The sequence below is a fragment of the Typopeltis vanoorti genome, chromosome 12 (assembly GCF_054136105.1).
Source record: "Typopeltis vanoorti isolate ZY-2024b chromosome 12, IOZ_Tvanoo_1.0, whole genome shotgun sequence".
In the NCBI taxonomy this organism is placed as follows: Eukaryota; Metazoa; Arthropoda; class Arachnida; order Uropygi; family Thelyphonidae; genus Typopeltis; species Typopeltis vanoorti.
In genome coordinates, this window is record NC_143560.1 from 126,621,382 (window position 1) to 126,638,305 (window position 16,924).

The window sequence follows — 16,924 nt, forward strand, 5'->3', positions numbered from 1 at the left end:
CAGGCAGTATGGAAAGACACATGAGAATTGAGTGTCTTGGATTTGATCATCTCATCCGTGGATGTTATTGTAAATGAGGTATCAAATCACACTCCAGTTGGTGAGAGTCAGCTTGAAGTAATTATCTGCTGGGTTGCCAAGAGTGTGAGGACCTTTCAGAGGAAAGGATATATGGAACTACAAGGCTAGTGATTATGAGAAGCTCAGGAGACAGCTTACAGGTGTAGCATTAAATGAAGAGTTGTCTGGATAGGAGATCAATGCTGCTTGGGTAGTATTCAAGAACTATCTAGTAGAAGCAATGTCCAAATACATTCCAAGGGTGAGAAGGTTAAATAAGGTAGGTATGAAATGGATGAATGAGGAGATTAAACATGTGATACAAAGGAAAAAGGCATTATGAAGACAACATAAGAGGAGTGGGAATAATGGATTCCATGAGGATTATAAAGAACAAGCAAGGAGGATGACTTGGTTGGTAAAGGTAGCAAAAGTGAAGAATGAGCAGCAGTTAGCAAATGAAGCAAAAAAAAAAAACCCTGGGGAATTCTTTCAATATGTAGCTAGCAAAAAAAAAAAAAAAAAAAAAAAAAAAAAAACAATGATTATGAAGGATGACAATGATTGGAAAAGATGGTATAAGAACAACTGCTGCAGAGGATATAGTTGGGATATTTAATGAGCAGTTCATAAAAGATTTTCATTCTTGTGCATGTGACATCATGGAGAGTTTGAGAGCAGTTGATGATGAGGAGCAGAGACTGACTGTGAGCAAGCAGTATATAGGGAATTGAGCAAAGTTGATGTTAATAAGGCTGTGAGACTTGATAATACGTCACCACATATTTTGAAGGAATGTGCCAGAGAGTTGACGTATGCCATGACATGTTTAATATGAGTCTTGCACTGGGTCAAGTTCCAAAGGAGTAGAAGAAAGGAAGGCAAGATTATGCTGCTTCATGATGGAGGTGATAGAACACAAGCATCAAATTATAGGCCTGTCTGTGTCGGTTGTTTGTGGTTAAAGTGTTGGAAAGGCTGGTGAGAACCAGGATCCAGAATTGGGTTGACAACAGTGGTTATTATCTTTGATGGTCAACATGGTGCTAAAGGGAGTTCATGTTTTAGTATAATCTTACTTATTACAATAAGGAGATGGCTTCATTGGACAAAGGAGATGGTATACAGTACTATACTTAGGTTTTGCAAAGGCTTTTGACAGATTAGTTCATGATAAGTTGATAGTCAAATGATAATCAAATGCTGGCCTGGCTGGCCGAGTGGTTAGCGTATCCGCTCTCCAGCCAAAGGGCTGCGGCTTCGAGTCCCGCCATGGGCATGGATGTTTGTGATTATCTCTGAAAGCACTGGTGGTGGTGGTCGGCAATAGATGGCATTGGTGTTAGATGATGAATGTTGGTGGAGTGGTGGGATGAAGAGTTGTAGGCTTGATGCCCTCCCTCGATGAGTCTTTGGACTCCCAGGAGGTGTGATGGTGTAATAATAATAATGGATGGGATTGGATACTAGACTAGTGCATTGGACTGGAGATTGACTATCTGATAGGTATTAGCAAGATGTGTATGGGAGAGCCAATATCCTAGAAGAGAAGAAGGTCACTAGTGGTGTGCCTCAGGGGTCTGTTTTAGAGCCATTGCTGTTTAACCTGTATGTTAATGATATTGGGGGGGAAAAAATTACACGATAACCACAGTAATTAGCTTTAATGAAATGTAAGTACAGATATTTCGTACTAAAAATAACAGTACATTATCAGTGCACAGAAACAAGCAAATCAAAGAAGAATCGAATCAAAGAGTATTCCCCGTTTCATTGATTTGTTTCTATGCACTGATGATATACTGTTATTTTCAGTACACAATATCTGTACTTTCATTTCATTAAAGTTAATTACTGTGGTTATCGTGTAATTTATTGTTTATAGATTAGATATTGGGAAAGTTTTGAATGGGGATATTCAGTTATTTGCAAATGATGCAAAGTTGGGACGAACTATGAGTAGAGCAGATGTTAGATAACCTTACAAGACTTCAATAGATTGAGTGAATGAGCATGGAAGTGGGGATGCCAGTTCAATGTTGCAAAATGTAAGGTTTTAAAATTTGGAAAACAAAGATAGGATGTAGAATTTAAGCTTACTGCGATATATTGTTAGAGGTGGAGGAAATACGAGATCTGGGGTGATGGTGGATAAGGATCTAAAATTTGGAGGACACTTTGCCAAAATTGTGAAGGCAACACAACGAATTCTGGCAATGATGCAGAACACTGACTTGTAGAAGTAAGGATATTCTTGTTTCCTTGATTAGGCTACATATGGACTATTGTGCACAGATTTGGTCACCTGGTTTACAAAAGTATGAAGAGGCATTGGAAAAGGTCTAAAAGTGATTGACTAAGGTAGTTTCTGATCTCTCAAATGTTGAATATAAGGAAAAGTTGAGAAGATGCAATTTACAGAGTCTAGTGAATAGGCAGAAGAGGAGTGATATGATAGATGCACAAATTGATAACGGGTTGTTATAGGATTAATGTTGAAGAGCTTTTTCATAAAATGATGGGAGATTAGTAGAGAACAAGAGATCATCCCTGGAAGCTGTAGAAGGAGGGTGTGAACTAGAGGGTGAGAAGCAGGTTTTTTGCATGCAGAGTTGTGAATGATTGTAATTCTGCTGTCTGAGAGTGTGGTGTCTGCAGAGAATTTGAATGTGTTTAAGGCAAGGTTTGATAAGCTGTGTGTATGACAAAGGGTCCTCCTAGATGATTCCTTGACCGCATAGGGTCTTGGGATGCTAATAAGAACCATATAAATATGATATTCTCATTATCAAGTTTATTTATGTCATGCAGTAAGCTATAAGAGTTCTTTGGACCAGAACTAGGCTAGATGGTGACAGGAAAAAAGACACTACAATAAAAAAAACAAGTAAATAAATAAATAAAAGTTCAATTAAGCGAAGATCAAAAAAGGAATAATTTATATGTAGGAATGTGTAACTGATGATAGTTTATTCAGGAGTAAAGTCCAGTATGAAGGCCTGTGGCTAGTAGTGTGCTACAGGGGTTGGTACTTGGGCCACTAGTGTTTAATTTGTACATTAATAATACAGGAAACAATGCAAAAGCAAATATTCAGTTGTTTGCTTGTAATGCAAACAACTGAATATTTGCAATAGTCAATAAAGATGTTCAATTTTTACAGGATGATTTAAATAGATTTAAATGACAGTATGGTCAAGGAGAACAGATGTTGGTTTGATGTTGCAAAGTGTAAGATCAGGCAATTTTGGGGTGAAAAAATTACAAGCTGTGTACCATATTGATGCATCTACTGCAGGAAATTGATAAATCCAGGGATTTCAGGGTGTTAGTGAATAGAGAGTTGAAGTTTTTAAGGGCATATTGCAAAAGTGGCTAAAACAGTTCATCCGATTACTTGGTTATTGAACACCTTAAAACAAGCAGAGATAAGCAGGTTATTATACCTCTTTACAGGATCTTGACTACTGTGCACAGATGTGGTCATCTGGGTTTCTTGTGGATGAGGAAGAGGTGGACAGGATCCAGAGGTTTGGTGACCAAGATGGTGGCAGTATTACATTTTGTTTTGGTATTTCTTTCAACCATGCTTCGTCTTTTTGTTCTTTACTTAAACTTTGTGAACTGTCATGAATGGCTGACTGCCACCATTTATTAATAGTTACTAGAGCTTATGTTCTCATGCTCTATAGTCTAACAAATTTGTTTTATGACTGCACCAGTTAGACTATGTATTGAGTGCAAGATTATAAGATTTTTTAAATTAAATACAAAGCAGATATTGTTAGTATTCCCTGCTTATGTTAATCTCTATCTTTAATTAGTCGTGGCATGATTATTGATCAGTTAATCTTATGCAGGTTTGAATTTTTTTGGGATAGTGCATTGACAGAATCAGTAAAACCTGTTGTTCGCAAACCATTTAATTAAATTTAAAAAAAAGTTTATTTACACAGTCTGCTCCACACACACAAATTGCATTACAATTCTTTATTAATTTCAATTCATCCTGATTCAGACTTAGATCTATGTTTCTTCCCTTAAAGTTAAATCATAATCTGGAATATCCTGTTAGTCACACATACACAAACTGAAAATAAGGCATACCTTGGGTAAGCTTAATTCAATATTAAATTACATTATCCAATACAGTACTCTTCTTATTCTTACAATAATTACTTATACGCAGTTTAGATTAAGACACACCTTGAGTGAGCCTATTTCGATATTAACTTATACAATCTTATTGTACCCCATAAGCAGACATACTTGATGTACATTCTTGCTCGGGAATATGACATATATAAGTACTTACAATTCTTGTCCAACATTGCCTTTTATATGAATCTTTTGTCCACATGAAAGTACTCCTTTTCTTTTCTTCTGCTGGCTCATTCATGACTTCTTGCCAATTTTTTTCTTTGTTCAAGTCATTGATTATTCTATGCCCTCTAGGACCCTTAACATGGCAGCAGTGTGCAGCTCTTTCCTAGCGAGACGTTCCGATGATCAACACAATACTTCTCATGGCAGTGGATCCTGACAGGAGAAGATTGAGAACCCTCAGACCTATGACGCTTCTCTTTTGATTACCAACAATGGACCTCAAGTGGCAGTGAACCCAGGTAAGAGAAGATTGAGAAACCTAAGACAAAGTCCATCCCAACGTTTCGCCTTATAAAGGCCCAGACTTCCACTGTATGCATGCATGTGTCTCTTGAAACTTCCATATATGGTCATGTATATTGACATCCGAAAGTGATGATGTCATATTTCGCATGTCTTTTGAAATTGACATATATGGACATGGGATAACAGTGTTACATAATGATGTCATGCACCACATTATTTTAACAAAGGCCCATGATTAAATTATTACAAATACAAGATTATTACAGACAAAATTGACATTTCTTTAAGTGCCATTTCCATAGAAAAACATGTAAAAATGAACATGATAAGTCACTTATCATGAGAGATTTTACAGCAGGTCAATGGAACACACCTTATGAGGATAGGTTGAAAATATATGGGCTATAGAAACTGGTTGATAGGTGGAAAAGGAGCGATATGATTAAGACATACAAATTACTGAAACATTTTTAAAGGATTAATATCTGTCGAGGTTTGGAAAGTTTTTCAGGGCTGAGGCAGATTCAACTTTTCAAACCTCAAAGAAATTTGGGTGCATGAGACTGCCCCAAATGGGTTTTTCCCTTTATACAGTCAAGTCACTTTTTGTGTGGTTTATTTTTATGCAGTTTTAAAGTTATGCGACATGATATTTCAATTTTTTCAGGGGTTCCCCGTTGTGTATGTATGTACCTAGACTCGGCGAGAATGTAAACACGGCATTATGTTCAACGTCTTAATGCGTAAGCTACGTATAGTATGAGTAAGCAGTAGACGTTTGTGAATTTTAATACTGAATTTGTGATAATTAAATTTTAATCCCATTTAAAAAAATTACATAATGAGTGCAAAAAGAAAACATGAAAGTGATTCTGTCACCAAGAAACGTAAATGGCTCACTTTAGAACAAAAGCTCAATATAATCAAGCTTCATGAAGGAAGTGCATCCTTTGTTAAAATAGGCCATCAAAAAAGTAATGGACGAGTCATCAGTTCTAAAACTAATCAAAAAAAAAAAAAAAATCGATACAAATCACAAGGCTACGGCTTCTTATTTATCAAAAATGGTGACTAAAACCAGAAGCACTCTAATGGTAAATATGGAGCAGCTATTATCCATATGGATCGAAGACTTAACTCAAAAGAGAGTTCCGCTTAGTCAAATGGAAATTCAAGCCAAAGCATTAAGTCTTTACAATGACTTAAGACTATTGATGATATAGAAAACGAAGGTGAGGGAACTAGTGAAAATTTTACGGCAAGTCGTGAGTGGTTTTTTTCGTTTTAAGCAACGAACTGGTATTCACAATGTTCGTATTGTTGGCGAATCTGACAGTGCAGATAAAGAGGCTGCTTTAAGATATCCGAAGGAATTGAGTGAAATCGTATAAAAAAGGGTGGCTACAAAGATGAACAAATATTTAACGTTGATGAAACAGGATTATTCTGGAAAAAGTTGCCGTCACGCACTTTTATAGCAGTCAATGAAAAGTCATGCCCTGGATATAAAATTTCAAAAGACTGTCTCACACTGTTATTAGGTGGAAATGCAGCAGGGGATTTCAAATTAAAACCAATGCTTGAACCATGCAGAAAATCCTAGCGCTCTTAAAAATGCATCAAAAAATAATCTCCCAGTGTTGTGGTTCAAATAAGAAAGCATGAGTCACAAGAGTTTTATTTGAAGATTGGTTCACCAACTATTTTTGTCCTACAACAGAACGTTATTGCAGAGAAAAAGGATTAGATTTTAAGATTTTATTGATCTTAGATAATGCCACTGGTCATCCGACTGGTCTTTGTGATTTAAATGAAAATGTACAAATAACTTTTTTCCACCAAATACGACGTTGGTGATCCAACCAATGGATCACGGTGTTATTGCAACATTTAAGGATATTATTTGCACCGCACTTTTTTGCGAGCCATAAAAGTTACAACAGGAGAAAATGTACCTACTTTAAAGGAATTTTGGAAGAGCTACAACATCAGAAATGTTATCGAAAATATAGGTGAAGCATGGCATGAATTAATGGCAAGCAATATGAGAGCAATATGGAAACATATCATACCACATTGTGCAAATGATTTCATTGGTTTTGAAACTCATTTTGCTGAAGTCACTAATAACATAATGGAAATTGGACAGTAACTTGGTTTCAAAAAGTTAGATTCCATCAACGTAATTGAGTGCATTGAATCGAACACTAATGAACTGGTTAATGAAACATTTATTAACATGGATGAACAACAAGCTTATGAAGAGTGGGAGGGCAACTCAGACAACGATGACTGTGTTGAGGTGCCTTCACGAGAATTCACAGCTGAACAACTATCAAAAATTATTGGAATGATTGAAACCTATTGCAATTTTTAGAGACTAAAAAAATGAATTACGAAAAACGTGTATTTTTTGTTTAATTATTTTTGATAAAGATATTTGAATTTATTAATCTAGTTTTATTTATTGAAAAACAGGGAGAATATTTTTTTTTGGAATCAATTATCATTTTTTGTATGTATTTAGTTCCTCGATTAGTCCAGTTTCAAACAATCTGGGATATCAGTGGAACCGATTACCTTGACTATGCACGGTATTGCTGTATTCTAAGATCTTCGGCCCACTAGAGGGCACCGTTTAGGACACTAGGCCTGACTTCTTCTATTGCATTTTTTCAGCCTCATTTTGCCAGTGTGAGTGCCTGTGTGAACATATTGTTTTTTTGCAATCCTTGATGATGACAATTTAATGTTGCCAAAATATAGAAAAGCATTAATTAGCCTTTTATAATTAATATTTTAGTATACATTGTTATCTGCTAAAAAATTAATAGTTATGAGTAACCAATCTACAAGAAGAACGAGACAGGATTTGCTTTATCCTAGTAATCAGGTTTAGAATATGCCAAATTGTTTGGTCATAATATAGCATTTGTTCCAATATGTAAATAAAGACAAGATTAAATGAACTGAAGCTATACCTTAAATGGCTCAAATCCAAGTTTTTAGGTGGCTTAGTGACTTTTCTTAGTCAGTAATGATATTCACTGTGGTTAACTGGAGTGGCAGCAGCACTCAATAGGGCAAAAACTTATTTTTTTCTGATAAAAGATGTCATAATAACACTCATTCAGAATAACTCAAGTTTAACAGGTTTCAAAAATCAGATGGTTTTTTTTTTTTTTGGAATTTTTTGAAAATATGGCTCAATATATAGATATATGCACTATATGGACAGTTATCAAGTGCAACTATCTAATAGTGATCAGCACCTCCTCTGTTGTTTAGAATTACTGATCAGAGGACAAGAAGGCCATAGGATGCCAAAAGCGTTCTACAAGGAAGCTAATGCTAGACCATGCAAGTTGGTATGGATCAACATAAGATGCAAACTTGCTACATCCCTTGTTGCCTCATACAAGACTAAGTAAATCTCTGTTGTGAACAGATTGTTCACCTTTATCCAGAAATCCTCATATGAGTTTTTCTCATATGAGGATTACTACTCATTGGCCTACTCCTTACATTCAGTGACTGAGTAGGCCAATGAAATATAATGAAGTGATCATGCTTTTGGAATCTTGAATTAATTATTATGCTACTGGAAAAATCTCTGCTTTACAACATATTAGGTTATGAGATGAATAAACCGTGAACATGCAAAGATGCAGATGGTTGGTAATAATCTTTAAATGTTATATCATTTATACAATGCTCTACTGATAATAGGGGACCTAAGGCATACAAAGGAAAAACTCCTTACATTATCAGACTGCCATGACCAGCCTGCAATGCTAACAAATGCCATAATGGCTACTAAGTCATGCTGCTGAAACCAAACCCAGGTACTGCAGTCAGCAGGAAAGTGAGATTCATGACTATATGAAGTGAGTGTGTAAATAAATATATATATTCATGACTATATGATGACTATATCATCCACTATATGAAGACTAAAGTGTTATGAGGGTTGCCCTTATGGGTACTGTTAGCCAGCCTTAGGTGTTGGGCAGGAGGCCTAAGAATTAGTTTTCCAAATCTTGGGAAAGTTAAAATAGGATAAAAAAACTATCCTAATCTTAATAAATAATACAACCATATTTATTAAGATTAGGGTAGTTTTTTAAACCTGCCACTGATTCTAAAAAGAGTCTTTCAAGTGTGTATTTACTATGATGGAACATGACAGTTTTCTTCCATCTGATTCTGTGCAAGGTATCCAAGGCATGGTATGTTAGACTTGACTGACCATAGTTGTGGCGGTTGTGTATTCCAGAAAATGTCTCTGTAATAGAAATGAAATATTGAAACAATTAAACCTGCTGTTCAATTATTTCTCTTTGCACTGTAGTTCATTAAATTGTATTATGACTGTGAGAGAATTTGATATGCTGTGCATTCTGACCTATATGTAACTCAAATTAACTAGTTGTGATGAGAAGTCAATTTGTTAGTCAGTTCAACTAAAGATATGCTTGCTTGCCTGGTTGGCCGAGTAGTTAGTGCATTCGAATCCTGTGGTGGGCATGGATGTTTATGAATGTTAACTTTAGGTGGGAGAGAAATTTCATCATAAGGCTGAAAAAAAAAAAATACAATATAGAAAATTAATAATACAGAAAAAGTGCTCAGTACACCTACAGTCTGAATATACTGCAGATTTACTAAATCCTTGCATGAGTGGGAGCCACAAAAAAAAGTGATATATATATACAGGGATCTCTTAATTATCCAATTGAAGGTTGGATAATTAAGAGATCCCTGTGTGTGTGTGTGTGTGTGTGAGAGAGAGAGAGAGAGAGAGAGGAGGAGGAGATGTGCATGCATTAGAAGAAATATTTTTCTTCTAAATTTTATTTTAATGACGTTCTCTTATAATTTAATTTGTATGATACTAAATGCAAAATAATTTAAAAAAAAGCAAGTTTTATTCTAATATGCAGTTCATTATATTCACATGTAAATTAAACAATCAGGATACATATTTTTTTTTTTAGTTCTCTTTCATTACTACTAAACAGTAATAACAAAATCATGTTACCTTTCACTTGCTGTATTAATGTGCCAGCAGTCATAAGTAGTTCTGTCGATTGAATAGGTGGATATTTCTCTAGAATTCCTTTCAGAATTCTCAAAACTTCTCCTAATCGTTCATGAGCCATGACTCTCATAACTTCTTGTTTTTCTGTCAACAGAATATATTTATTAGTAACACACATGCGTGTTTTTTTTTTTAAAGATAAGACAACCTAATTATAAAATATGCAAAAACTGCAATTTTGGAATTTAAGCCAGTGGAAGTCTGGTACAGAGACCTAGACACTGATTAGCACTTAGCACACAGTTGATCTCCTTACCAATCTCATTCACCTTTAGAACACTGACAATGGAAAAATTTATAGAAATCCACGTTGCCATTCTCAATATGTCACTTTCCCATAGGTATATGTATTTTCATGGGCATTGTTCCTCTGAATTGGCCATGACCATTCCTCCACTTTCTTTAACCATCTAAGAAACTAGAGCAGCCACTAGCCAACATCCATATACTGCCCATTTATTGGAGGTGGAATGAGTAGTTATTGAGGCATTAGATATGAGAAGTGAGCAAGTAAAAGAGTTGGCAGTTGTACAAATGACTTGATTGCAAACAAAGAACACATCAGATTGGATATCAAGAGGTAGTTGAGAGGGATAAGAGAATGGTGTGATAGGAAAGTTAGTAAGTGTGTTACCCAGGTATGACAGTGGTGAGATGAGGTGGAGAGCAAGGATTATGAATGATATGTTAGCAGAAATGTGCGAGGAGAAAGGAGTGCAGTTTGTTAATGTCTGGAATGCGTTTGAAGGATGAAGTGAACTGTATAGGAGCGATGGACTGCATTTGAGTGGTTTTGGTGTGAGTCGCTTGGAGAGACTGCTGCTGGAAAATAGAGAAGTGAGTGCAGAGAATGAATCTGATCAAGTGGTAAGCAAGGTGGGAGAATGGGAGAGTAAGACATGAGAGACTGAAGAGGTGGTTGCGAATGAAGAAGTGAGTGGAAAAAGTATAGAGAATGAGAGAACAAGTGTGCAAGACAGACAGGGAAACAGAGAGGCTCAGGGTGGACAGAGGAACACAACTTGAGAAAGATAGATGCTCCAAGAGGATGTGAATGCATGTGTAGACAAAAAGGGAGGGGATGTGGGAACACAGTTTGATCTGAAGAAGTTTCGAAGATGAATAAAGAGAAAAGAAATGAATGACCCTGAGAAGTCACACCAAATAAGTGGTGTCAGTGGAACTAGCTATAGATCCAGGAATAAGCTACTGTGTTTGTATACAAATGCTAGAAGTGTAGGAAACAAGGCAAATGAAATGCTTTCTTTTAAGCTTATACGGATCACTGTGTAAGCTTAAGAGAAACTTAAATATGTAGGCTTAGATACGCTGACGACGTGTTTGCGATCTGGCCGCACAGGCGACAAACGCTAAACACATTCCTTAGCCACCTGAACAAACAACAAGAACGCATACAATTTACCATCGAAATCAAAATCAAAATTTGCTCCCATTCCTAGACACACTAGTCACACGTCTTCCTTCAGGCAGTCTATCCTTCACAGTCTACCGAAAATCGACACACACTGGCCAATACATAGATATTAATTCATACCACCACCCATCACAAAAATATGGAGTCATTAACACCCTTAAAAACAGAGCTACAACAATTTGCTCTAACCAACAAGCCCTGAAACAAGAACTAAAAATCATCAGCGACACATTTATAAATAATGGCTATAACAAAAATACTATTAATAAAATACTCCATAAAACAAGAACAAAAACGAATCTAGATTACAGTAAAACCATAGCCATCCCATACATCAAAGGGTTATCAGAAAAAAATCAACAGAATCCTACAACATTATAACCTCAATACCACCTTTAAACCACCCACTAAACTTAAAACAATATTCAACTCCTCTAAGGATCCTCTCCTCCCATTAGCACATCCTGGTGTCTATTGCATCCGCTGCAGCTGTAACTTACCGTACATTGGTGAAACAGGACGGACAATCCCTATACACAAGAAAGAACACAGTAGACATATTAAATATAACCATTATGGTGAAGCAGCCCTCTCAGACCACGTGCTCAACACCTTACACCAAATCAACTGGAAAAGCACCCGCTCTTTACACCACACAAAATACCTGGTATGAAAGGAAATTTAAGGAAGCCTGTGAAGTCTGATAAACCACCCAAATATAAACAACAAAGATGGCATGAAAATACCAAGGATCTGGATGGCACACATTCAGCCTACCTAATATATCAGATCCAGCATAAGTCAAGACTCTAGCCAATATTCAGCTAGTATTAGAAACCATTCCATACCAACAGGCTGGAATGTACAAGTATAATCATGATGTTAATATATGTATATAGATAGATACCTGTTGTTGCACCCAATGTAATTCTACAACCAACAGATAACACTAATAATAGGACTCTAGCGTTGATGTGTGTGTGTGTGTGTGTGTGTGTGTGTGTGTGTGTATATATATATATATATATATATATATATATATATATATATATATATATATTATTATTATTTATTTTATTTTTTATTTTTTTTCACCAGAGATCAGGCCGACAATTGTTGTAGCGGTTGGTCAGTATCTTTAACAAACCAGTTTGATTGTAGTGTAGCTTGTTTTCTGTGTATAGCTGTATGCTCCAGAAGAAGACCTTGACATAAAGGTCTAAACGTCGAATGTAGATTTTAGTTATATTAAACTAAAGTTTTTATTCAAACACGGTAGTTGTCTCCATAATTTTCAAAAATGCAATGAAATGGCTGCATTCATTTAGTCTGTTAACCCAAAAATTGTTGGAATAAGTGAGACATGGTTGGATGAGGGCGACAGGAATGGGGATGTAAGGGTATGAGGTGTTTCGTGAGGATAGAAAGGGTAAAAAGGAAGAGAGGAGTACTATAGATGATAGAGAAAGAGTTATGTCCATACAACAAAGTAGAGATGCAAGAAGGAAATAGTGCCAGTGGTTTTGAGGCAGTGTGGTGTGAGACAGAGGTGAATAGAATGAAATACTTAGTTGAATGTTGTTATAGATCTGGTAATGTGGATGGTAGTCACTATGAAATGTATAATCAAATTAGCCAAGCAAATAAGAAAAGGGTGATTATTATGGGCGATTTTAACTATGGCATGGGATGATGAGATAGCAACTGGAAGTAAAGAAAATGAATTCCTTGAGTTTTTGAGGAACAACTACCTCAGACAGTATGCAAAAGAGGGCACATGAAGATTGAGGGTCTTGGATTTGATCATCTCATCAGAGGATGGGATTATAAATGAGGTGTCAAACCACCCTCCAGTTGGTGACAGTGGTCATGAAGTGATTACCTCACAGTACTGGCAACCTGGGTGGTTGCCAGCAGTGTGAAGACCTCTGTGAGAGAAGGGGTACATGTGGAACTAAAAGGCTGGTGATTATGAAGAGCTCAGGAGACAGCTTGCAGGTGTAGAATTGAGTCAACAGTTAATTAGTTTTCATATGGTGATACAAAGGCCACGAGTCCCTTTTAAAGGAAGGTACACCACCATCTCAATCCCCGCTAATTTTATCTGGGCTCGGGACCAGCATAGCTGATGAATCAGGCCTATGGCTGGGACTTAAGTATTCCTGACTGTAATCCGTGTGCATGTTCACAGGGCCAGTTTGCCTGTTTGTGGGAGGAAAACCCCAGATACTAGGGAGAAAAACCCTGCTGTCAACGCTCAAGAACCGGCTAACTTGGCTATCTCTCAGAAAGATCCTTAAGCTCCTCACATCAGCGATGGGAATCGAACCCAGGACACTCCTTTCCCACGCATATGGTTGCGAAGTGCACAGCCACTCGGCTAACCACGCAGACTTGGAGTCAGCAGTTAGCTAATGAAGCCAAAAATAATCCTAGGGAGTTCTTTCGATATGTAGCAAGCAAAAAAAGAATGATTATAGAAAGATGACACTGATTGGAGAAAATGGCATAAGGACAACTACTGCAGAAGATATAGTGGAGATACGAAATGAGCAGTTCATAAAGGTCTTTCTTTCATGATGTCACATTCTTCACAAGAATGTGACATCATGGAGAGATTGAGAGCACTTGATGATTGGAAGGAGAGACTAACTGTAAGTGAGCAAGAGGTGTATGGGGAATTCAGCAAACTTGATGTTAATAAGGCTGTAGGACTTGATAATATATCACCACATATTCTGATGGAATGTGCCAGGGAGTTGACATTTGCCTTGACATATTTTTTTTAATATGAGTCTCACACTCGGTCAAGTTACAAAGGAGTGCAAGATTGTGCCACTTCATAAGAAAGGCGATATAATTCAGGCATCAAATTATAGGCCTATCTGTGTGTCAGGTGGTGTGGTTAAGTTGTTGGAGAAGCTGGTGAGAACTAGGATCCAGAAGTGGGTAGACAACAATGGAATTATCTTTGATGAACAGCATGGATTTGCTAAATGGAGGTCAAGTTTTAGTAATCTACTTACTTATTACAATAAGGCTATGACTTCCTTGGACAAAGGAGAGGGATACACAGCAATATACTTAGATTTCGCAAAGGCTTTTGATAGATTACCACATAATAAGTTGATAGTCAAACTAGACAGACGAGGTTGGATATTAGATTAGTGCACTAGATCAGAGACTAGCTATCTGATAGGTATCAGTAAGTTGTGTATGGGGAGCAATATCCTGGAAGAGGAAAGCCACTAGTGGCGTGCCTCAGGGGTCTGTTTTAGGGCCATTGCTGTTTCTCCTATATGTTAATGATATTGGCAAAGATTTGGATATGGATATTCAGTTGTTTGAAGAAGATGCAAAGTTGGGAATGAATTATGAAGAGTAGAGAAGATGCTGTGGCCTTACAAGAAGACTTGAATAAATTGAGTGAATGACCATGGAAATGGGGATGCGAGTTCAATGTTGCAAAATGTAAGGTTTTAAAATTTGGGAAACAAAGACGTGATGTAGAATTGATGCTTGGTGGGGATATACTGTTGGAGGTGGAGGAATAATAGATCTTGGAATGATAGTGGATAAGGATGTGAAATTTAGGGGACACATTGCCAAAATTGTGAGGACAACACAAAGAATTCTGGGAATGATACAGAAGCCACTGGCTTGCAGAAGTAAGGAGATTCTTGTTCCATTGTATAAGACTTTGATTAGGCCACACATGGCCTTCTATGCACAGATTTGGACCCCTGGTTTTCAAAAGGATGAAGAGATGTTGGAAAGGGCCCAGAGACAACTTACTAAGGTAGTTTCTGATCTCTGGAATGTCAAATATGAGGAAAGGTTGAGAAGATGCAATTTACAGAGTTTGGTAGAAATAGGAGGAAGAGGGGTGATATGATAGAGACCTACAAGTTAGTGAGGGGTTGTTATAGGATGAATGTTGGAGAGGTTTTACAGCAAACGGTGAGAGGACATCCCTGGAAGCTGTATAAGGAAAGTGTGAGCAGGGGAGTGAGAAGAAGGTTTTTTGCAAGAAGAGTTGTGAATGATTCGAATGCCTTTCCTGACAGTGTGTCCGCAGAGAATTTGAGTGTGTTTAAGGCACGGTATGATGAGCTGTGTGTATGACAAAAGGATCTTCTGGATGAGTCTTTGACTCCATGGGGTCTTGGGATAATAATATTTCAACAGCATATTTCAAAGGTTTCGATTGTGTCCAGCATTAAGGCATCCTGAGTAAGCTAATAGCTTATGCTCTCTCCTACACTCAGTGATTGGATTGCCAGCTTCCTCACTGGTCATTCATGTCATGTCATGATAGATGACTTCCTCTTGTCAGATTTCTCTCTCCATGCTGGAGTACCCCAGTATTCTGTAATCCATGCTCTTCCTCCTTTACATCAATGATTCCTCTCTCTAACTTCAAATCCTATTCACAGTTTTGCTGATGATAGTACTCTTCATTCCTCTTCCTCATTCAAGAAAATCTGTAGCACTCAAATAACAGAAGCCTCGAGATCTTCATAAATAATGAATGAGAAACACTAATCTCCTCAACATCCTATATATATAGGGTGAAGATAACTTAGTAAATTTCAATGCCATAAAAACTTAGGCATGCCTTATTACCTGCAAGAAAGATCCTACTTCACTCCCTCTTGCTTTTGATAATGTTCCAATTTTTTTTCGGGATCAGCTTTCTGTTCTTTGGCTGATTCACATCCAGTTTATTCTGGCACAAACAAATCAAATACATAGCCTCCTCGGCCTATAAAAATCTTGGTATGCTTTTCCATTCAAAACATTACTTCCTCTCAACTCCTAACACTTTATAAGTCTCAGATCTGACCAACCCTGGAATACTATTTTTACATTTAGGGTGGTGCACCCAAAACCTCCCTAGAATTCTTGATGATATACAGAAGAGGACAATTTGCTTAATAGGCGACTTTTCCCTTGGAGACTCCCTTTCAGTCCCTTTCCCATAGATGCTCTGTTTCTGCACTGTGCCTTTTCTATATGTATTTTCATGGACATTGCTCCTCTGAACTGGCCACGACTATTACTCCACTTTCTTCTAACCATGTAAGAACTAGAGCAGCCACTAGCCAACATCCATACACTGTCCAACTCCAAACATACATGAAACAAACTTACCTTTCTTTATTCTGTCCACCTCTTTAGAACAGTCTCCTCCATACTGTTTTTCCCATTGAGAACAACTTCTAGTTTTTTAAGACATATATCAATGGGATACTTCTTTCTCCTTAATCACTATCCCACTCAACACTGTAGTGTTATAGGTCCTGTGACCTTTCATGATGTGTGGGGGTCATCATAAAAAAAAAAGTATTGGAGGTAGAATAAGCTGTCAGAAATCTGAAATGCAGCTGGAGTAAAACATGTCTAACCAGTCATCCTCAAATATGGAAGCATTTTACAGTGACTACAATGCATAATTTAGGATTACTTAGAAGGTCAAATTCTGGATGATTATAGAAGTGCTCTCATAGTATTCGTTTACAGAGGAATGTGTAATTGAATGTGAGAATTACAGAGAAAGTTCTTTAGTGAGTATTCCAGGAAAAATTTATGCAAACATATTTCAGAAGAGGCTAAGAACAACTGTGGAAGAGAAACTTAAGAATAAGTTGAGTTCAGACCAAAGTAGCAGTTTTCAGGATCATATTTTTTACTTG

The 16,924-nt window shown here is 37.0% G+C and overlaps 1 protein-coding gene across 3 annotated transcripts in view; it reads right to left on the reverse strand.

Annotated features, from left to right (window-relative positions):
* The window catches only part of LOC150101214 (rho GTPase-activating protein 45-like), a 519,012-nt gene that overhangs the window by 384,880 nt on the left and 117,208 nt on the right, over window positions 1–16,924 (reverse strand). For all 3 annotated transcript variants that reach the window (XM_090401286.1, XM_090401287.1, XM_090401288.1), the window contains one exon: window positions 9,734–9,877. In XM_090401286.1, coding sequence (XP_090257412.1) covers window positions 9,734–9,877 — 144 coding nt within the window. The remainder of the gene's footprint in view (window positions 1–9,733; window positions 9,878–16,924) is intronic.